General features: G+C 42.7%; 1 protein-coding gene across 7 annotated transcripts in view; it reads right to left on the bottom strand.

The window, feature by feature from the left end:
- The window catches only part of LOC142393899 (serine/threonine-protein kinase MARK1-like), a 33,193-nt gene extending 20,729 nt beyond the window's left edge, over window positions 1-12,464 (bottom strand). For 6 of the 7 annotated variants that reach the window (XM_075478320.1, XM_075478318.1, XM_075478321.1 and 3 more), the window contains exons 1-3: window positions 12,212-12,357; window positions 7,640-7,840; window positions 637-690 (exon numbers count right to left, since the gene is read on the bottom strand). In XM_075478320.1, the coding sequence (XP_075334435.1) occupies window positions 637-690; window positions 7,640-7,840; window positions 12,212-12,262 (306 nt within the window). In that variant the 5' untranslated portion in view covers window positions 12,263-12,357. Of the gene's footprint in view, window positions 1-636; window positions 691-7,639; window positions 7,841-12,211 lie in introns of all 7 variants that reach the window. The other variant, XM_075478324.1, reaches the window with a different exon arrangement.
- Window positions 12,465-17,870: the final 5,406 nt, after the last annotated feature.

Here is a 17,870-nt window from a genome sequence, read left to right as displayed (position 1 = left end):
ACCCTTGTGGTTTAGAGACAGCAGAAAACAAAACACACACAAATGTCTTTTCTACAGACACACTGGGTAGTTGCTTAGCAATTATAAAGAAGAAGGAAAAAAAAAAAAATAAATAAAATATCCATGCTCGATAATGTCACAACCATGAGAAGCATTCCTCGCAGCCAGCTGCACGTGATTTATTTTTAGATTCACAGTAGGTGATGCTGGCTCGTACAGTAGAGGCAGCCCGTTTCCTTCCACGAGGTATAAATTTACCATAACGATTATACAATATGTGTAAAGATATGTGTAAGTGTATTAAATCAGCAGAAAGATCAGGACTGGGACTTGGTAATCAGGAAACAATCCAAACTCTTTGCTCTAATTGGCTGAGACTGTTAGAGAGGAGTAGGTGACAGCCAGGCCGGCAGGCGTATTTTTAGCTGCTGTTCACCACAAACTAATAGAGTCAAGAATGAAAAGTGGGGGGGCTGGTTTTTAAACAGGCCTTGTGGTCTCTTCTGACTACAAATGATTAAATTACGCAAAACCACACACCCTGAGTTCAAAAAGTGAAGAAAGAGTGCAGCAGGAACCCAGGAATGACTAATGGCAAAGACATTAGGGTTGCCGGGTGGCCATAAAACAACTCACCTTCTGTAGACTGGTCGGATTCAGCTGGGTTTTGTCTATTATCTTCACCGCCACCTAGAGCGAGAAAAGGCATAAAAAGGAAGAGAAGGGAGGGGGAGCGAGTGGGATGAAAACGGGAGGGGGAAAAAAAAGATGAAGATGTCATAACTGATTCTAGTTTTGTGTTTTTGGCTGTGAAGCGAGGTCATATTTTTTTTTAAAAAGGTGGCTCTGTATTCAATCTGAACTCATCTTAACACTGATCTATTGTGGTGAAGGTAAAAAGCAGGAATAGTTGAACTTGAATATACTGTAAACACGAAAGCATTGGAGACAGGCTGGTTTAGGCTAACTGTACCTGTGCAGCAGTCAGGTACGTGACTGTGCAGTTCAGTGATCGACTGCTGGCAGCAGTCCGATTCAGCCATCTCAATAATCAGGCCAAAGTGCACACTGAAACAGACATGCTCCCCTCACTTTCTGAGAGCTCAGCAGCTTTTACGAAACCACAAGCTGAGCTATACTGCAGACTCACCAGCAACCCTGCACATTGTGCTGCTAAGTGATTGACGGAGCACTTTCACCATATAACGCAATTACACTGAAACACGTGAAATACACACAGCTTATTGTTACTGCACAAAGAGCAATCTCTTTTAGGTTTCATTTTTTCCAGCAAATAGACTTAAAACTTAATCATTATGAATGCCAGCTTTGTTGTGGTCCGACCACATGCAATTAAAACTAACTCTGTGTGGAGGACAGTGGTAGCTGTAAAAAAGCTATATACAGCCTCTATAGGTCTTTTAAGACTACTTAAACAACTGACACCGTTTAATATTTCCAATGTGTTTGTGTTACTTCTCTTCGAAAACTCCAGCTCTTTTACACTTTGTGCCGATAAATAAGCAATGAAAAGGATGTTTCTATAAACAGAGATCTTCAAATGAATAAGATGAAACCTGTAGGCAAAGGGCAGGTTTTTGCTATTGGAAGCGTTCTCATCTTTCCTTTGCATCCTGAGAAGGATTGATCTACCTCAGCTGTCCAGGCTTTGATCACACATTTGATACATAGTAAATTTGAAGAGCAGTTTATAAAAAAATAAAAAATAAAAAAAACTCAGAACACATTGTGCAAAATCCAATTTAAAAACCACCAGCTAGCATCTGATAAAGATTTTCTAAAACCATGGCTGAGGCATGGAGGACAGAAATGTTTTGGCCCAGATATCAGTTATTTGACTGGCCGCTGGCTACACTGGACGCCCTAAAAACTAAGCGTTTAAGTCAACAAATATCCGATAGGTCCCACAATATGGAAAGAGAGAGGCTACTCTTGGATCTGGTGGTAGGATCTGTAAGCCTGTAAGACTTTTGCATTCACAAAAAAAGCTTTACAAGTGTCTGAAGGGAGGTGAAAACCTTAAAAAGCATGACATGTTGAGAGTGGAATGTGAAACCACTACACTGGAGGCAAACCTTTCACAGATGCAAGCCTGATAGAAATCTAAGAAAAACATATTTTGAATGGAGGGGATTCACTCCACTGAGGTTTCACAGTGACTTAGAAGTGCAAACCATGAAATCTCAACGTCCACAGTTCTCACCCACTTTCCTGAAAGCCTCACAACTAAAGAAGGGAGAAGCATTCGTTTTTCCATTTTTACTATGCAACGACTGTACCCAACATATCATTGTCCAATCTATCCTCAAGAAAAGATTTTGACAGGATGTCCAAAAATCAGTGAGACAGTGAGCTTCTTTTAAAGAATGCACAACCCCTATACCAAAAAAAAAAAAAAAAAAAAAAAGATGGAACAATTGAGTATTTCTTGAAAAATATGAGCTCATCTCGAATTTCATGGCAGCAACACACACACAAAAAAAAAAAAGGTGCAACAAAAGGAAATCAATGTTGGATGCCTGTTCAGGCCCCTCAGGTGACATCTGTCATGGAAATCACTGCATGGGCTCAGGAACACTGCCAGATTGTCTCATCGTCTTTGAGCACAGTTCACCATTTGGATTTGGGGTTGTATTAGTTTTCGAACGCTTCGTTTTCTAAGATGCGTCAACAGACACCGACCAACTGATTTCTGTCTTTTCGTTCAAATCCCTTACAACCTCATCCATCCCAAACGTGTTTAATTGTGGGACCATCGACAAGACTTATTCTTATTTATTTATTTTGTTTTTGTGTATGTTCAACTGAAAGAGGAGAAACTGCCACTGGAGATTAATTCCACAAAAACATTTACAATTACAATTTATTATGATAGGATTACTTTGACTCAGGCCTCATGAGAGCTTAATATGCATGCTTCAGTGGATGCAGACGCTGGCTCTAATCCCAAACAGCCTGTTAAGGGGGAAAACCAAAAGCAAATGCTGAGTCATGGTGGAGAGAATGCAGGTTATTCATCCCGAACAGGGTTTCCCCAAGACCTACACAGCAAGTTTTAATTTCATCCAAAGCCAGAAGCTATGCTCCATAATGACACCAATATAATAGCAGTGAAAGGAGCTCAGTCTAGCAGCAAGAGAAGAGAGCGAAGACCACAGAAAGCCTCACAGTGTGAAAAAACACAGTGTGCAGGTGGTGTCTATTTGCAGCCTGTCTTAGGTGGGCAGGTGCGCAGACAGACTCACTTCCCTCCTTTCTCCCGTCATGGACAAATGTGTGTGTGTGTGTGTGTGTGTGTCAGTCGATGGATGCATCCAAGTGTTGGAGCCGTCCTCATCCGTCCCTCTGCAGCCCAATCGTTCACTCTGCTCCTTGTATGAGATGCATTACATTTCCTCGACAACACGCAGTGCAAATATCTTTTTCCTTTTCGTTTTATGTGAAAGCGATGTGGATGGCATGACATCGCAAAGTTTCTGTGCACGCAGGCGCACGCGATCACTAATGGATTTGAGGGTGAATAATTCAACTCCACAGCGACAGAAGGGCAACGCGCATCACTGTTAATTATTCAGCGCTTTCGTAACACAGGGGCCATATGCTCCTCACCGTACATGTGTGGTGCGGGAATACAAAACACGTGAATATTCAGAAAGATTATGTGGAGGGACTTGTTTTGCTAAAGTGCTTTACATGTTCCTCTACACTTTGATTTCCCTCTGAGCTCTTTATTCACAAGCACGGGGCCGTGTCCACCTGGTTTATGGGGAACTAATTTAGGAAAGTATGATCACATTCAAATAAAGTTAAAAAAAAAAAAAAGGTTTACTTATTGTTAGGCAGGGAGCAGGAAGGAGGGATTGGTCTGGAATCAATGTTATAGCATTAAAGGACAAGACCGTTTTTTTTACCTTGATTTCACATTATAACATGATGTTCTACTCACCCCTGCTTGTTGTTGGTAATTTGGAGCTGTTCCGAAGATATTCGAGAGGCGTCTGGCTGCTCTCTTGAGATATTCGGCCATGAAACGGTTTCCTATGGGCAAGTTTATACAGGCACAAACTATGCTGTTTATAATTTATTAATTACTGTACACTAGCACTGATAACGTGGAGGTGTGTCGCTTACTTAAAAAAATCCGGGTTACTAATTTTGAATTTTAGCCGAATGAATAAATAGGCAGCAGGTCTGTGGGCTGTCTGTGGTAGTAGCACGACGATGACGTCAGTTACACCCACTTTACGACAAAAATTCAAAATTACAGTAACCCGGATTTTTTTAAGTAAGCGACGCACCTCCACGTTATCAGTGCTAGTGTACAGTAATTAATAAATTATAAACAGCGTAGTTTGTGCCTGCATAACGTTGCCCATAGGAAACCGTTTCATGGCCGAATATCTCAAGAGAGCAGCCAGACGCCTCTCGAATATCTTCGGAACAGCTCCAAATTACCAACAACAAGCAGGGGTGAGTAGAACATCATGTTATAATGTGAAATCAAGGGCCCAATGTAAAAAAAACGGTCTTGTCCTTTAACAGCTTGTACATTATTGACAAGAACCTGCATAATGTTCTCTTATATTTTTAATAACGTAGTTTTGGCTTTACTTAACAACTGTACTGTACTGTGCTTGTGCGGCTTTTCTCAGCAAATTCGCTCTCTGTGCTGTGTGTGAGTGCAGAGAGCCACTAAAAGTCTGATTCAAAAATCTTTGTGTGCATCCGAAGGAGAGCTCCAACAACCGGCCACGGATCTATTAGTCAATCTACAGAAAACTGATATTTAGTACCAGTCCAAACTTTCGACGCGTCTAACCGTTCATTTTGTATGAGCTGGAACATACACATTTTTTGACAGGTACCGTTTAGGTTCAGCTAATGGTCGACTGATGCGATTCCTTTAGTGTCCTTTTAGAGTTTAGTGAGAGACCAAAGAGGGTTGACAACTGATGCTGATCTAATATTGTAGGTTTGTTTTATCTTATCAAATATCTTATGAAACAATTGTGGTTGACATAAAAAAATGCAAAAAGTTCCCATTCTTGGAACCAATTTGTCCCCTCTAGGCTGCTGTAGTCACATGATGATGCAACATTACATAGTAGGGGGACCCGCATAGGCTCTGGATGTGACCTGCACATTCTAAGGTCTCAAGATGAATGACATTATAGTTATAAATATTCTGATGCCTATCCACCAACAGATCACCATCCATGTTACACAGTGGGATTTTTTCATTAAAATGTCTTCAACACTCCAGCTGCATTATTTATGTATGAATTTAAAATATTTTCCATGGCAGCGACACTGAGAAGACTTCCTGTTGTGCAAATGTCTCGACTTTTGTCTTTTTGTTTCCCAGAATTGTGAAATAACAAGATGACGCCAATCATCTAAAATGACTAAATAATCTGCCTAAATAATCAGTTTGATCTAACAAAGCTTATTCGCATTTTTTAACGATCTTAACGATACTGTACGTTTCACAAAATGTGTGTACAAAGCTTATCGTGTGTAAAAAAGGAAAAAAAAAAGCTTTGAGAAATCGTTAATGTCATTCAAGCGGGACTGCCATGAACGCAATTTGATATTTTCAACTATGTTTTTACGTCAGCGTAAAACTCATAAGAATCGCTGCCTTTTTGGTACCTTATAATACAACCAACATTAATCCACTTCCGTTGAAACTTCAACAGTAGCCCAGAACATACAAAACACACGCCGGCGTTTTATGATATATCCGTGTCATCACCCCTCCTTGTGGATTGCTAGGGGCAATTGTTTCAGTCACCGTGTTGAGTTTGAATGTGTATATGTGCCTGTCCTGTGTGCAACCTCCGCAGCAGATGGAGGACATTCGGTCACTTTCCTCCTGATCCTTCTCACCTTTTTTCCCCTCAGCAGAGCTCCTTTCTGAGGTCTTCTTAGAGAGTTAAACTTGTACTTGCTAAAGCTGACTGGAAAATCCATGTCGAGCAGAGACCTGCTCCGCCCGTGCTGCGATAGCATCAGATTTTATGGGTAGTGTTCTTTCCGCCTCTTTCTCTCTCTAACTCTGGTCCATGTCTTTGCATTCTGATGAGCCAGCAGACGCTCTCAGACACACAAAGCAGGGCCTGACCTTCTCTGCTAGGGCTGGTTGCAGCATACTCAATCTGTTCGTTTAACATTAAAGGACACAGAGGGGATCAAACTGTTGCCGTTTAGACCTGAGAGGGCATGTGTGCTTTAAACACTCTGATAAGACTTTGTGCTTTATGAAACACAGAGGATCAGAGGATGCAAGTGGCTAAGACACAGACATGAGAGGACCTGTGAGGCAGATCAGGGCTGTCAGTGAGTGCTTTGGGTCCTGGAAACAGGAGCTTTAATTACCAACACACCAAAGCAAGGCGTTTATCACTCTGACAGGTCAGCAGTGTATAACTGGGTGTGCGAAAGAAATCTTGTCGTGTGCTGATTGAGTAAAACATTATGATAAAATACAATATATTCATATCGTTCATTGTCCCGACAGTTGAAGCGGGGGCTAGAAAACTCATGCACAGTCTTAATGGTCCTCCGCGGAGAACTCCGTGCAGTAGCGTCTTACTCAAAGGCTCAAATCTAATTGGACAATTGTATATAATCACAATTGAAATGCGGATTTTTAATGCTTTATAACAAATTCTCTGCAGACAAACTGCCTGAAGTCTGGCGCTCAAAGAGGGACGGATTTTTGTGATGACTTGTCAGCCCCACGGAAATGCAGCTCAGTCAAGTTGACATCAGGTGACTGACTAATCCATTGCAGAATATTCCATTTCCTTACATTCAAAAATGTCTGAGTTACTTTGGCAGTTGTTTTTTTTTTTTTTTGGTCACTGCCTGCACTGCTTCTGTCTTCCATCACATCATCAATAAACACTGGAGACAAAGTGCTACAGGAAGCCAAGCATTCACTCATGTCCTCGCACTGCCTTCACATGTTTCAGAGGAGGTGCTTAATGCTATAAATCTTAAGCCATTCAAAGCCTGCTGTATGCATGCTCATCCAGGAGTGTTCTTTACTTGGCTGGACTGTTGTTTTCTGTGGACATCAAAGCCTTTTTTTATGTTGCTGTGCTCATCAAGGTGGGTGTTTTTTTTTTCTCAGAATGAACCAGATTCTGTTGATCTGGCCACTCTTAATGCTATCGCCATCTGTCTGATGTTTCAGCCTCAGGACGGGTTGTTTCTCTTACATTGAAAACTTCTTTGACTGAACGTAGCTCAAACATTGGAAAGCTTCCAAATGAAAAATCAGACCGTATACCTTTTTGAATTGATTAACAGCTTGAGAATCAGTTGTCCAATTAAACTTGAGCCCCTGAAAAAGAAGTTTCTAGATAATAAACAGCTTTGATTTTTCCACGTGTACTTGTAATTCAGATGCCAATACCTTCACATTTAAGTCTGCACTTTTGTACTCATGATATAGTTGTAACTTTTAAATAGGTTTACATAAACAAACAAAAAAGGTAAATATTTCTAAACCTAACTGTACGTTAGCTTGGCCTGAGAGGATAAATCAACAAATAATGAAAGAAATGTTGTTCTGTCAGCCTTAATTGTTAATATGGAGGTATTGTCTCACCTCTCTTCCAGTCAGGACGTGTCGCGCCAGCTTCACTTTGGCAAAGTTCCCCTTTCCAATGGTTTTGAGGAGGCGGTAGTTGCCAATATGAGGTTGGTCTTCCGTGGAGGTGAACGAGTTGCGACATCGCGGCAGGCTGTGACGACTCGCAGACTTCGTTGGGGGAGCCGGAGGCTCGACAAAGCCGTCCACTGATGAGTGCTGCAAGGAAGCCGTACATGATGAGATCAGCAACATCCTCAATCCCTACCCTGAATTTACATAGATACCAATGCGACGAGACTCTGAACCACTGAGGCCAAATCTTTCCTCTTGCTCCACAGCCTGCACTGGTAAACATTCACCATGATATTCACCATGCAATCAGACATGAACACAATATATCACAGTGAAGAGCTAATCACAAAAAAAGAGTTTGAAATGAAGCCTTTCTTTAACTTTTCAATCAAAGTCATTTTTCACATTGACACATTCCTTCACAAATCGTTTCAGGTGTCCACATATCTTCAATATTTGGACTGGGGGATTGTTGGGTCATGGCAAAACTTTAAATTTTTGCCTCCTGGAGTAGTCTAAAGGTTTTGGATATTATGGCCTGTTAAGGATCATTATTCTGTCATCAAAATCCTTTTCTTTTCACCTGAAGCTCATCCCCTTCAGTCATCGTGACATCAATCTATCCCCGCTTGCATAACAGGGAAAGATGTTCTTTTCATTAAATTCTGCACCTTTTTTTTTTCCTTCTGATCTCTGTGGCCAACTAAGCTGAATTTAAACGTAACCCGTCCATAAAACTCGTTTCCAAACTGCACTGGGCCCGTTCATTTGCAAACTTTGAAAGCTCAGTTTTCTGGTGAGGATGCAAAAAGCTATTCCTTTTTTCTTTTTTTCGCCCCCCCAGAGTACCACCGCTCAAGAAAGTCTGTAAATCTTTCTGAAGTTTGGCCTTTCTTGCAATTCTGTGGGCAGTTTTCTCTGGAAACTTTCTGGCCTTTTAGACCCCAGCTTCTTCTGTTAACTGCTATTCTTTCATTATATTACAAAGTGAAGAAAGGATAACTTCCAACATGATTTGATTATCAGACTTCTGCTTCTTTTACTCTAACCGTAAGAGTGCTGGGCAGCTCCCTGAAAGAAGCCATGACTGCTGATTGTCAGGAAAATGTTTGAGGAGTCCGTAATTTTATAAAACTTTTAAATCTGCTTCACCTGAAGTTACCTAACAAGAACAGAGAGCGAGGCATATCCCCCAAGAAGCTGATGAAAGTCTAACAATCTGGTAGATGGTATCAGCGCCTAAATCTTCTGGGAAGGCCCCATTTCTGCACGGCACCCTTTCCTCTTTTTCACTCTAAAACTGAAAATACTCTGACCTTCCATTATATATTTAAGAGCATATTTTGTCCTAAAATGTGTTTGTCTTTTGGAGGATTTTCATCTTCTACTCACATTATCACTTAAAGTGATAGTCCGGAGTAGATTCAACCTGGGGTCATTTGAACCGTGATATCCAGCCAAGTAGCCCACCCGAAGTTTTTTCGATATGGCTGAACATCAGCTGAGTTACTGAGTTATCCCGAATAACTTCGTACAAGGGTTAATGGAACCTGGTCCGTATCTCCAAAATCACATGCCATGACACCAAACTTCTACAGTAGTACAAATATGGTCTGTACTCACAAAACGATGCATTTGGAAGTTTGAAAATAGTCCAGGAGTTTATTATTATCAACACAAGCCTGATAGCTTCTCTGCTGCTAAAGCTGCGTCGACGTCACTTCAGGGAGCTGGGAGCTTCAAAGTAAGATGAGGGTTGATCTACTACTGTAGACAACAAAGCAAGGCTGCTCAATTTCTCCATTATTAAAATAAATTCACAACTCTACAACATAAAAATTCATAAAAAAAACATGTAGAATATAGCATATACTTTGTTGTCTACAGTAGTAGATCAACCCTCATCTTACTTTGAAGCTTCCAGCTCCCTGAAGTGACGTTGACGCAGCTTTAGCAGCAGAAAAGCTATCAGGCTTGTGTTGATAATAATAAACTCCTGGACTATTTTCAAACTTCCAAATGCATCGTTTTGTGAGTACAGACCACATTTGTGCTACTGTAGAAGTTTGGTGTCATGGCATGTGATTTTAGTGTGGTAATTTTGGAGATACGGACCAGGATCCATTAACCCTTGTACGAAGCTATTCGGGATAACTCAGTAACTCAGCTGATGTTCAGCCAATATCGAAAAAACTGCGGGTGGGCTACTTGGCTGGATATCACGGTTCAAATGACCCCAGGTTGAATCTACTCCGAACTATCACTTTAAAGAAATAAGAAGGGTTGAAGAAATTTTGACCAAGGGAGTCTAAAACTTAATGGCTGCATGACAATGTTATCACAGAGACACACAGAAGTCCTCAGCTGAGGGAGGAACAGTCCGGATGAGCATCAGTTTCCCTCCTCTCCCTCTGTGACACCTTAACCTCCAAACCTAAAGACCTTATCAACCACTACTTAAGATTCAGTAACAGAAGACAGCGATCTCTTTTGACAATGAGCCTTTGAGAAAAAGCCAAAAAATGTGTTGCAGAGAGCCACAATGTCATTCCACAGCCAAACTGATAACAAGTGTCCCTGTGATATGGCGTACATGAAGGTGATTCAAGAACAGTTTGCTGGAAGTGCAACTCTCGAACATGCATTGCGCAGGCTCCTCTGGTCTGCTTCCTCTCCTCTACAACAGCTGCTGATGTCAGTCCAGGTCAGAGATCCCATGATCCTCTGCTCCTAAGCACCACACCCAGCCAGAGAATAAAGCCTTGGTCTGGTTACCCAGGCTCCCCTGCTCCCGTTTCACTGGGGAAACGCTACACCCTGCAGGGTGCGCATCACCTCAGCAAGCCTGCATCCTGACAGAGGCAGAGCTATGCTATAAGCATACATTCCCCCTGTGTCACAGTGTGTGCCTGGTGTGACACGGACAGGGAATATTTAGATCAGGCGTCAACCAAAGTCCGATTTATTGATCATAATGAACCAGAAAACTCTGCGGCTGATCCTTCAGCCACGAATAAATGTACACAGGATGATACACTTGGCTCCAAACACTCTAAATTAATGGAGTAATATTTGGACTACGAGTGACTTTGAGCTCCTGTGATTTGTTAATTCTCAAAGTTTGTCTCACCTGTTCTTCCATCCATTAACTCCAACCAATGATATCATGTCTTTCGGTAAAGCGGAACACAAAACACACATGCTTAAATGCCACGCATATAAAATAATCAAAGGCACAAGAGAGCCGCTTCTTTTTTGCAGCACTAAAAGCCACACATCTATCTTAGTAATAAGATGTTATGCAATGCAGTTCGGCTGCCTGTGGGCCCCGGGGCTGCGAGCTGGAGTTGTACAGAAGTAGACTAGCCTGGCAGGCTATTGTCAGGGATGCCGAGACTGAGCTTTAATGGCCACACAGCAATCCATATCTGTGAGAACAGCATTAGCCAGACATTTACATTAGCAGGCAGCCAAAGCTGATGCATTACTGAAAGTGCACCAGAGAATGATCAGGGAGGCAATATAATCGCATAGAGTTAGGGCTTTGTTAAGTTGTATAACTTCAGTTGAAAGGAAATGCAGTTTCTCACTGGATTTTACTACCTGATACATCTGCTCTGAGAGAAAAAGAAAATAGCCTAATATTAAAATCTTAGATCAGGCAAAAACCTTTAAAAAAGGCTGCTTCCACAATGTAATACGAGCAAGGTTGTTTTCCAAAATGTGTCACAACCTGTCAGCACACACACACACACACAAAAACCAGTCTTCATCTGAACTCATCTCAAAAGAGATATGATGCTATCATGCTGTGCCCGAGGAATAAAGCGCGACTGGGTGGCCGCTCACAAACATTCCTTCACATACAGTGAATGAGGAGTCTCTCGTGATTTAAGTGCTGTCCGCTATAAATGCGCATCTGTGTGCTGCTCATCAGCGTCGTGGAGGCAGAATAACAACACCCTCCTCCCCGGCACTGAGTGTGCAGTTACAACAGGGCCCAATGGGTGATGGCTGTCACATTGCGATGCTACTAGGCGTCCCGATTGAAAAGTAGGGCAACAACCTCCCCCACCTCACTCGAAATATTGACGGTGTGGAATAGAAAATACCCCCAGTTGCATGCGTGGACCAACGCATTTCTCTCACAGGCCAAAGACACAACGTCTTTATTGTCGATATTAAACGCCAAAGCTTCGCTTAAACCGCTACAGCGTGCGTGCCACTGACGCAGTGCGTTGTTCAGGCTAGCCTTATTGTGCTCAGAAACTAGGACAAACGTAACCACGGTGCACTTTTAGCCGGTTATCCCGAGCATTTATTCCCAACAAGGGGGAGAGGAGGAAAGAAAGCCTTAGTGCTCATTGGTCGACTCCCTCTACAACACGGTAGCCTCCAGAAGCGCTGCCATTAAAGCAGTGCGCTAAAGGGGGGCAAAATAGCTCCCCGGTCACTATTGTTCCGCTCCCCCGTCCGGTACCGCACCACTGTCTCTCTGTGTGTGGCAATACTCACATTCTCGGTGTCACGCTCGTTCACGGTGGGCAATGGCGTTCTGGTCGACATCTTGTGTGCCTCGCAGGCCGCTCCGCGATGCAGCGGGCTGGGCAGAGCAGAGCAGACACGGCGCGGTCCGTCGGGGGGAGAGCGGTGCCTCTGTCCCCTCTCTACATCCCCTGTAAACACCGCAGACAGCGGCCTTTTACCGCAGCATAGCGCGCCCGGGGCCCTGCCGACACGCCAGATTTCCTTATCGGCTTTGTGCACTTCCCTTCAGGTAGACTAGACTCAGACAGGAAAGGAGGAAAGAGAGACCAGCGGAGAGGGAGGGGAGGAGGAGGAATAGGAGGAGGAGGGGGGGGGGAGGCCAGGAAGATGCGTCGGTAGCAGCGGACTGGTCTGCGCAGCTCATCTCAAACCTCCCACCAGGAAGGATGGAGGGATCTCTCTCTCCAGCTCTCATACACACACTCCCTTTGTCTGCTCTTTATAGCTCATCATTCAAGTCACCAGAAAACTGTTAAGCACTCAATGTCCCTCCGATTTAGCCCTGATCCAAACATAGGGAGTGTGCTGCCTGTTAAACCGGTCCATACAGTTGCTTGTTGGTTTCCTAAGAGAGGCTAGAATTCCTTTTATCTTATTATGGTGATTTTATAGTCTGACTGAATAAACGGCCCAGTTATGACGGACAGAGCATTTCTTTCATTTGTGTGTTTGTGGTTTGATTGGATGTATCAGGTCCTTGTTTTACCCCAGGTGTAAAAATGTGGTCTTTTAATTCGCCAACTTACCTCCTCATGAGGTGTTGAATAATGACATAATGTGTCCAAAGAGGCCTAGTTCAGGGGTAAGGCCCGTCCCACAGTCTAAACTGGACAGACTTTGCCATCTGTTGGACCTTTACAGCATTACACCTCCTCTGTGTTCCTCAGCCTGCAATTAAAGACACAAAAGCTACGAGTGAACAGGAGGCAAAATATGAACAACCATCCCTGTCCTAAGGAACGGACAGGGATTTTTTTGATCAGTCAAATCATGACTTGTTTGGTCTTGGGTGTGATGGAGTGCACCCAGATGTGTACCCTCACTTTGCCCACTAGGTGTCAGGCTGCTCCTTCAGATTGCTGTACCTGAGCAGAGTTTGACATGTGGAGGCCAAACAAATGCCCTGCCATTGTTCATTTACTTGCTCAGTTTTCATCCGCTGCCTCACAGGTCATGAATGCACCAGCATGTTATATTACGATGAAGAACAAGCCAGGCGACGGGCGTTAATGTCCGTTATTGAGTCTCTTGTGTGAGATGTCATGTCTTCTTTGTCTCTGCACTTTGTGGAGTTCAGGCAGACGGCGCACCTTACTGGCTGTTACATGACGGATGTTTTTTCTCACACAGCAGAGAGGCCCCAGACTGTAACAATGGACTCAGCATGACACAGCGCGTCACAATAAATGATGGATACAAGACCTGAAAGCCACTGAGAACATTATGTCTGTTTTTGTGGTTTTGAGGAATTTGTAGTTTATTTTCCACAAACTCCAGGCCCTCTTCTAAAGACCTCCTCCTTCCCATCAGCAGAGTCAAGTTGGAGCGCTCTGAAATGTTGAGCTGAAAAAAAAAGTGTTTTGAGTTAATAATATTTTTTTGGTCAGAGATACGGAACAACATACAAACAGATGAGATGCTTCAGCAGAACAGAAGGGTTTCAACGTTGAATCTTGGCATGTTGATGGGCATTTTTGGAATTCTGCATCTGATCCCAGAGTGGATCAGATCCCAGCATAGCAGATCTTATCCTCTCTGATCCCTAACAACTGGGACCAGCAAAATTATTCCAGCAAAACACGTCCTCTTGGCTGTGTTTTGCCAGTATCTATTGTACATTTGATAAAATTGATCAAGTTTTGTTTGTGCGTGTGAATTCATACATTTGCACAAAGAAATTAAATAATAAAATAACTGACACTTTCTCTGTAAATTTACCCTGAAAACAATCAATCCAGCTGAGTTTCTTCTTGTGGTTTTGTGTTGAGATGGGATGTAATTTGCTCTTGTTCTAAGTGTGTTGACCTCCTCTGAGCACACTTCGCTCATGCCTGGGACTTGCAGTCTCTACCTGAGCTGCACTGCTGTGGAATGTAATGGGCACTGACATTGGTTTAATGAGTGCATGTACACCCAAGGCCAAATGCAATTATATGCTCTCACAGGCAACCATCAAAAAAGAGGCAGCTGTTAACAGCTATTCATCGCGAACGGTCATGCAGTTAACTGTATTTTCAGGGCAGGAGGTGAGAGGAAAGAGTAGAAAGACTGAGAGAGGGGAGGGAGGCTAAAGTCATTATGCGAGAGATAGTGGAGCAGCATCTGTCAGCACTGGCAGTTCACCATACCTCACTGTGCTTGACTCAGATTTGCCAGTGAGAGTCAAGCCACACTCTTCAGTCAGTAAAAATGTTTGTGCACAACCCGCAGAAGCGTGGGAAATTACATGGAGCAGCCTCTTCAGGAAGCAAGATGGCTTGTAGAGTTATGCATGCCCAGATGGTATTATTACAATGTGTTATTACATTTGAATTGCTGCACTAAACATGCATCTCTGAGAAATGAGCTGTATGACCAAAAAATATCAATGTGAATATCGAAAAATATCAGGTTTTAAATTTTGTTTCATGTTTAGTTGAAAGTGTACTGTATGGCATTTGCTTTTGTCTGACATGGTTAGAGGCAGCTTAGTTGCAGATTTTGGTGACTGTTAGCCACATTCATTGCAGTCTTAAGCTGTTGTGTTAAGCAGAAATGAGGAGCTCGTTTCAAAACGTCAGCCCCAAATTTCTCAAAACTCTCACAGTTTTAATCTATGAATTTGCTGAGGTTTCTCCTTTGATAAGGTTGCAAAACAGATTCAGAATGGTCTCATTGCGCTGCTGATGGAATTTCGTATCCTTGAGGTTTGAAGAGTATTGCTGGTCTAATTTATCTTGAAGGAATGCATGCAATTTGGAGAATTACCGAGGTCAGTAGTCCTCTCATTGTCTTTGCATATGTTGGAGCTCTAATCACAGCTCATCCATTTTAGCTAAAACATACAAAAGTATCATAGATGAGAGAAGTCATCAGCAGACATTCCTGCGTCAGAAACCTGTTAACTGCACACCTTACAAGGCAGAGCTTGCACTCTGCTGTCTGCTCTGACAAGTCAATAAAACCCACTGGTATGCTGAACATTTTTGGAAGGCAAGATAGATATGAGGCTGCGGTGGAATTTGATCAGGCATAGAGCCAGCCTGCTGTTCATTACAGAAGCTTTCCAGCAGAAACACACCCTCCTGGAGCACACACCTTTTAACCTGAAGAAAAGTATTATTGACTGGCACATCAGGAGCTCACGCCCATTATTGGCCTCCTGTCACCTGGCTGTTTTCATAGATGTCACACATGCATATGTTCACGTCCTCACATGCTACATACAGTGCACACACACACACACATACACAGAGACACACAAACACATCATGAAATGGTTGTCTCAAGTTCTCCCATGCTGCACTGGGAGGGATGTAGGGAGAGTGGAAAATATGAAAAGTTTCGGAAATCCTGGGCAGAAGTCAAACAACAGGGCAAGAGAGATGAGAATGGGTGTAAGTGAAATAAAAAGTATCGCTGAAAACCCCTTTCTTTCATCGTGTTTCCTTAGACTGTTGTTTGCCAGTGACATTTCAAGCACATTTGAGTGAACCAAAGCTGCAAAAAATAACATACTAAAAATGTGCCTACCCTTTAATGGTGAACTGCAGCTGGGTATGATGAGGAAGGAAGCACATGTGTGAGGAAGCCCCCCCTCTAACAGTGACCTTCCTTTTAGGATTATCTCCCTTGAACTATTTCCTGCTTCATCTCGGTTTTGGACCAATCTGGCAGGCACTCACATAATCAGCGATTGGCACTCTTTAGTTTTATCCTATAATCTGTTATAACTGAGGGTTCAACAAATGATCACCAAGTGACCGTAAATGACCATAACATTTAAGTTATTTAAGATGGACCATTGGGGAAATGTTGATTTTGTCCGTAGAGGAATATTGCCTTGGCACATGGCACAAATAATATATTTTTATTATTATTTATTTTTATTTTTTTTACTGTAATCAGTATTTGTGATGGTGTACATTAGAGCACATGCCGTACAATTAAAACATCCTTGATGGTACCGTCGAGCTTGCATAAAAGTTAGAGAGGAGCAACAAAGGGCTGGAAAGGTAAGTGGTGCAAGAAAGAAACATGATGCAAGTAATTGTGTATGAAGAGAGCACCTTATAGAGGAAGAGTCTCTTGGAAGTAAATATGGACATAGGTTCAGCTACATGCATAAAACTGCAAATATAAAAAATGAAGAATTTGAGAATAATTGCAAATTGCACACACTTTGAATATTTCCTCGTGTACAGAACATAATTTCACCAAAATTTCTGTGTGCAAGGGAGATGGCTTCACTGTTGGATGCTAGTGATCTTCAGGCCCTCAGGCACCACTATACTAAAAACAGACATGACTCTGTCATGGATATTACTGCATGGCCTCGGGAACACTTCCATAAATCATTGTCTGTGAACACAGTCTGCCATATCACCCACAAATGCAGGTTAAAGCTTTAACAAGCTAAGATGAAGCCATATGTGTGATCCAGAAACACTACCTTCTGCTCTGAGCCTAAACTCGTTTAAAATGGACTGAGGAAAAGTGGAAAACTGTTATGTGGTTGGATGAATCAAAATTTCAAATATTTCCGGGAAATTATGGATGCTTTGTCCTCATGACTAAAGAGAGAGGACCATCCAGCTCGAGTGCTCAGTTCAAAAGCCTGCATCTTTGATTGTATGGTGTTGCATTAGTGTCTATGGAACTGGCAACTTACACATCATGAAAGGCACCATCATTGCTCAAAGGTATAAATAGGTTTTAGAGCAATAAAAAGCCCCCCCATACACATATTGTTTTTTTAGTGAGAGCTGGGATAGGCTCCAGCCTCCCTGCGACCATGAGCTGGATGAAGTGGGTATAGAAAAGGGATGGATGGATTCCTCTCCCTAAGGTCCAGTTGCTGGTCTCCTTATATCCCAGACGTTTACAGACTCCTGTTTAAAGAAAAGAGGATGGTACACAGTGGTAAACATGGTCCTGTCACAACTTTTTTGAGACGTGCTGTTGCCATCAAATTGAAAATGAGCTAATATTTAATCTCTTTTTCAACATTTGATGATTATTGTGAATAACATATAGGTATATGACATCTGCAAATCACTGCATTGGGTCTTTATCTACATTTTACACTTTCTTCCATTGTTTGCATTTCTTCTTCTTCTCCCCGTGTATGTGTGGGTTCTCTCCAGGTACTCCGGCTTCCTCCCACTGTCCAAAAACATGCATTTTAGGTTAATTGGTGTCTTTAAAATTGTCCTTAGGAGTGAGTGTGAGCGTGTGTGTGGTTGTTTGTCTCATTTGTCTCTGTGTGGCCCTGTGATGGACTGGCGACCTGTTCCGGGTGTACTCCGCATCTCGCCCTATGACCGCTGGGATAGGCTCCAGCCCCCCCGCAACCCGACCGACGGATGGATGGATGTTTGCATGCCGTGCCAGTAATTTAGTTGTGTTTTGCTTTACTTGTGTGTGC

This window comes from Odontesthes bonariensis, chromosome 2 (genome assembly GCF_027942865.1).
Source record: "Odontesthes bonariensis isolate fOdoBon6 chromosome 2, fOdoBon6.hap1, whole genome shotgun sequence".
Lineage (NCBI taxonomy): Eukaryota > Metazoa > Chordata > Actinopteri > Atheriniformes > Atherinopsidae > Odontesthes > Odontesthes bonariensis.
This window is presented reverse-complemented; position numbering and strand designations above follow the sequence as displayed.